We start from the raw sequence: 4624 nt of genomic DNA, 5'->3' as shown, positions 1-4624 counted from the left end.
ACTTGACAGAAAGAAATTACTCAAAATTTAGGTGGTATTCGTATTTGATTATTCTTACTTGCTATTGCTTTCATATTGTAACTTTTTCCACTATTTTCAATTAGCAACCAATCATCATTTATTTATTTTTTCTCCTGCTTTGATCACCTTTTGAATTTTCCACTACTTGAAGGAAAATCTTTGAAGACCTTGAGAGTTTTTCACTAGCTTTTTATGAAATATAAAATCGTTGCAACTACTTTGAATCATATGGTCAATCAATTCCACAAATATGAACATTTGTTTTTGTTAAACACTTCTGTGTTGTTGATTATTCTATTTTCGTGGTTTGCTGTTGAAGTTGCCATCAGAAAAACAAATAATATATTTGGCTTTTTAATTCTCTATTGTTAACTAGTAGAAGAGATTGAGTAAATTTTAATTGAAAATGCACAAGTATTCGGATGCAACCTGTATCTAACACTTAGTTGTCTCCTTATTATCCTCTCAAAAAGAAATTAGCATTTTAGCATTTTTTAAGTGCATTTCCAACCATCTTTTAATATGCTTTTTATAGTTCGAAATCTTTAATGGTTACTTGGGCTGAATTGAATTAGAATACAGTACTGTTAAAATTAGGGTCAATTACATGAATATCATAATTAAGTACAAAATTACAGCTAAGTCATATCACCAAACTTAATTCTTAATACGTCATTATTCTCTATTTATTGTAATTTTCCATTATAATTTAAAAATTCTAGATCCCAATTCATAAATTCTAAACCCTAGAAAATATATCATAGACACATAATTTATAAATTATAATCTTTAAAATATATTAAAAATGCTGATTTTACTAGTTTGATATAATTCAAAATCATTACTTGACATAGTTGTAAATAATTTTTTGAATATGAATTTCTGTGTAAATTTCCCTTAAAATTAATTAAAATGGCCAATTAAGCAGCTCATGACGAGGCTGGCAAGTGCTAATAGCAAGACATAATTATACCTAACGAGCCATGTAAATACTTTTAAGGTAGCACCTTCAGTCAAAAAAACAAAACACAAAAATATGGTGACAACTTTTTCACCTTCATTTGAGAGAGAAAAACGACACTAACAAAAGAAGCGATATACACCTACAATTGAGCTTTTTCTTTGTATAATTACAAGTTCAGACGTGCATTCAAGTTCCAACAAATCTACCACTCGCTAAAAACATTTGTATCCTTGGAACACATTCGCTTCTCCATCCAACTTATGATATCCTGCCCAATCTCCTCATGTTCAGGCTCAAAGAGGAGATCATGCAAGAAACCATCATAGAGCCTTATGTCTTTGAACTTGGAGGCTGCCTCATTGTACAGATCCTGAGATGCAAGTGGATCTGTCACTTTATCAGCAGTTCCATGAAGAACAAAGAATGGGACTGTCACAGACTTGAAATTACGTGTCAAATAAGAGGATAAACGCAAAATCTCATGCCCTGTTCGAACCCTTATGGGCCCTGTATACACCAAAGGATCAGAGTACTTTGCTATAAGAGCTGCAGGATCCCTAGAAACTGGAATGCCTCTTTTGTTTGCTCCTTTAAATTGGAACCTTGGGGCAACCAGAGAAAAAATTGGAGCCACAGCCTGCACAAGTTCATTGAGATAACAATCAACTTAGAAGCTACTTCAACCAATATATAAAATGCTTAATAGATTGACAGCCTGCTGATAGCCTTCCATTGTTCATTTTTCAGGCAGTTAAGTTCCACAATATATCAAAATGAGATGAAACCAGAGTATGTTCTATGCATAATTTCAACATGCGTAATGCTTGATATATTGAGGAGAAGACTTACTTTGACAATAGGATGTGCTGGCTTAACACGCAAAGCTGGTGATGTCAGTACAATTCCCTCTAGCATGTTCTCTATGCGGAGATGTGTAGCTGCCTGTGCAATTGATTTAAGCTTTAATACCTACGGAAAAAGATACAAATAGAGAATAAAATATGTAAGATCATTCTGTGCCTTACTTTCAAAACCACAGCTCCTCCGGTTGAGTGACCAAAAAGGAAACAGGGTACTCCCTGGTGCTCTAACTTGATTTTTTCCAAGAAAGCCCCCTGTCAAAATAACAGTTGCAAAGTTTATCCCACTAGCTTTCTTGCATATTATACATGATTGAACAGATAAGCTATAAGCCAAACACATAATCTCATGGGGTTTCAGAAGCAAGCTAATGCATGTAGGAGGTATGCTCTCTATATCTTAAAATATCTCAAACAAAAAAATGAACATTATACTACAAGGGACCTAAGCTAGTTGACTTGAATATGCTTCCAGGTCTAGTAAGAAGCTGAAAACAATTGGAGGCAAAGATGAACAAAACTTGCAATTGACTTTCCACAGTCAATGAACATAATGTCATATTCAATTCAAGACTAATTCTGACGAGACAGGGTTTGTATGGGTCATCTATAGCAGAGCAATAATTCAAGATTAATTTGGCAGACAACTGATGATTAGATAACTGAGTAAGCAAAGAGAGGGAAAAGAGCACAAATGAACTTACAGTGTCAGCTACCACATGGTCTAGAGAAGGAACATATCCGTGCAGCCCATCACTTCCACCATGACCTATGACACCAAAAAAGAGGGAGGAAGAACTATTACCACAACTACTGCCAGAACAAAGCAGTCCTGAACTCTTGTAAGAGCATGTCTCAAAATAAACATGAACAGGTAAACCTTCAAAAGAAAAATGCCATAAAGAGTTATTCATCTGTAAAGTAATTTTACTCACCTATCCAATCCATTGCATAAACTCCAAAATTGCACGAGGTTAGTTGCTTTGCAAACTGAGCATATCTTCCACTGAAAAAATGGAGCACATAAAAAAACATGTAAAAAATGTTCTATTTTTGAAAAATAAAAGTTAAAGATATGTAGTCTTGATACAGCGGATATCACTAAAAATAAGACCACTTAAGATTGTTGCAATCCCAAATAACTAAAGACAGCAGCATAATGCAAAAGAAACCAGAATATAGATAAAACAATGGAATCTGCAAAATACCTGTGCTCATTAAGCCCATGAATAATAATTAAGATGCCCCTGAAATCACAAAGCAATCACCCTCAAGTCTCAGTACCAAATTTAGTGGGAAAAAACAAAGAGACAAAAGAATTGAAGTAAAGCTACGCATGAAATAAGAGCACAAAAATCAAACAGAAGCAACACTATATCCACTTATAATTTAATTTCATATAGGGGAGAAAAGATAAAACTCTGCAGGGGTAAATATCATTTTCCGGAATTTTTAGTTGGGAAAGAAAAAAAAAAAGTTGCAATTCACTGTAATCCTATGTATTTCCAAAGGAAAATTCATTCGAAATCAACATATTGAGAGACAAACATAATGATTGTTTCCTGTGGCCGTATAAGCAGCACATATAATATAATAATTGCCTCAATTATCAAATCACAAATCAGACGATCCAATAGAAACTTTAGAGTTCAAAACAATCTAAAATGACAATTGGCAATTTTGAACCATAATCCAAAGCCATGATCGAACTAGTAATCTCAAGGCAAATTAACATAATTCATCAACTTAGCTAAACAGTCTAATTAAATTCAATTGAGTACAAGCTTGCGTTCTCTGAAAGCTGAACAACAGTTTTCATTCTCTTCATTCGAATATTTTTGCTGATATAATACGAAAAGATAAAATCAAATCCAGTTCCTTGTCAAACCACCGAAAGTCCAATACTAGACGAAATCGTGTTAAGATAAACATTCAAAAGGAAATAATAAAAAGAAAATAAGAAACACAAACTTACTTCAAATTGCCGTTGACCGGTAACCACGAACGGCAAAGGAGTGCGTTCCGTCTAACACCGGAAAAGAGATAAGTATTCCATTGGCACTGGCAGTCTCCATCATCGGTCATATCGATGCCCTCGGCAAGAGCTCTCCTCCTTAAGGTATCCTCCTCCTCAAGTCGCCAAAGAGATCGTCGCTTCAGAGACAATTCCGCCGACAGAGGCTGAGAGGAGCGACGACGAGGGAAGATAAGCAAGAGGAGGGAGAAAAAAATTGTTTGGAGAAAGACGAGGAAATTTCTTAGGGTTTTTAGGATTGGAATGATGCGATTGCTAGCTCCTGATGTGAGTGGCTCCATCTCCGCCGATGCCATGGCCGAGATGGAAAGTTGGAAGCAGTAAAGCTATAGAGAAACGAGAGAAATGAAGGTTACGAATCCGTCAAATGGTGTGAAGAACGAAAGAGGGAGAGAGATTCGGAACTGCTTTAGCTTGGCGGGTATTTATGGTGGAAATAACGGACAGCAATTATATTATAATTGAATTTTAGGAAATGTTAAGTTTTTTTTTTTTTTTTTTTGATAACAAGGAAATGTTAAGTTGAGTTGCAGATGAGAGGGTGATTCATTTAAATGGTCTTGTGATATTGTAATAAACGTTGGTGATGCACTCCTTCTAGGGTCTAGCGTAGCTTTGGTATCACCGGAATATATTGGTCAATAAGTCTATCAACTTCAATTAATGGGAGGTTGTAGGAAATTTGTTAGAAGGGGGATCAGGATTATAAATTAAAGTTATTCGTTATTAGTTGAAGACCGGGTA

At 35.0% G+C, this 4624-nt stretch overlaps 1 protein-coding gene across 1 annotated transcript; it reads right to left on the bottom strand.

Annotated features, from left to right (window-relative positions):
* Nucleotides 1-1011: 1011 nt before the first annotated feature.
* LOC136203174 (caffeoylshikimate esterase) lies at nt 1012-4380 on the bottom strand. Its single transcript, XM_065994259.1, has 7 exons — nt 3821-4380; nt 3054-3092; nt 2781-2851; nt 2550-2614; nt 2011-2100; nt 1835-1927; nt 1012-1622 (listed from the first exon to the last, which is right to left on the bottom strand). The coding sequence occupies exons 1-7, from the start codon at nt 4174-4176 to the stop codon at nt 1188-1190; spliced, it is 1149 nt and encodes a 382-aa protein (XP_065850331.1). The 5' UTR covers nt 4177-4380; the 3' UTR covers nt 1012-1187.
* Nucleotides 4381-4624: the final 244 nt, after the last annotated feature.

Source organism: Euphorbia lathyris, chromosome 8, assembly GCF_963576675.1.
Source record: "Euphorbia lathyris chromosome 8, ddEupLath1.1, whole genome shotgun sequence".
Classification (NCBI taxonomy): domain Eukaryota; kingdom Viridiplantae; phylum Streptophyta; class Magnoliopsida; order Malpighiales; family Euphorbiaceae; genus Euphorbia; species Euphorbia lathyris.
This window is presented reverse-complemented; position numbering and strand designations above follow the sequence as displayed.

Coding starts and splice junctions, on each gene's coding strand:
- LOC136203174 (XM_065994259.1), bottom strand. CDS start 4,176: ATGGCATCGGCGGAGATGGAGCCACTCACATCAGGAGCTAGCAATCGC. Junction 1,928..2,010: donor GAGGAGCTGTGGTTTTGAAA/GTAAGGCACAGA, acceptor TCAATTGCACAG/GCAGCTACACATCTCCGCAT. Junction 1,623..1,834: donor CAGCACATCCTATTGTCAAA/GTAAGTCTTCTC, acceptor GAACTTGTGCAG/GCTGTGGCTCCAATTTTTTC.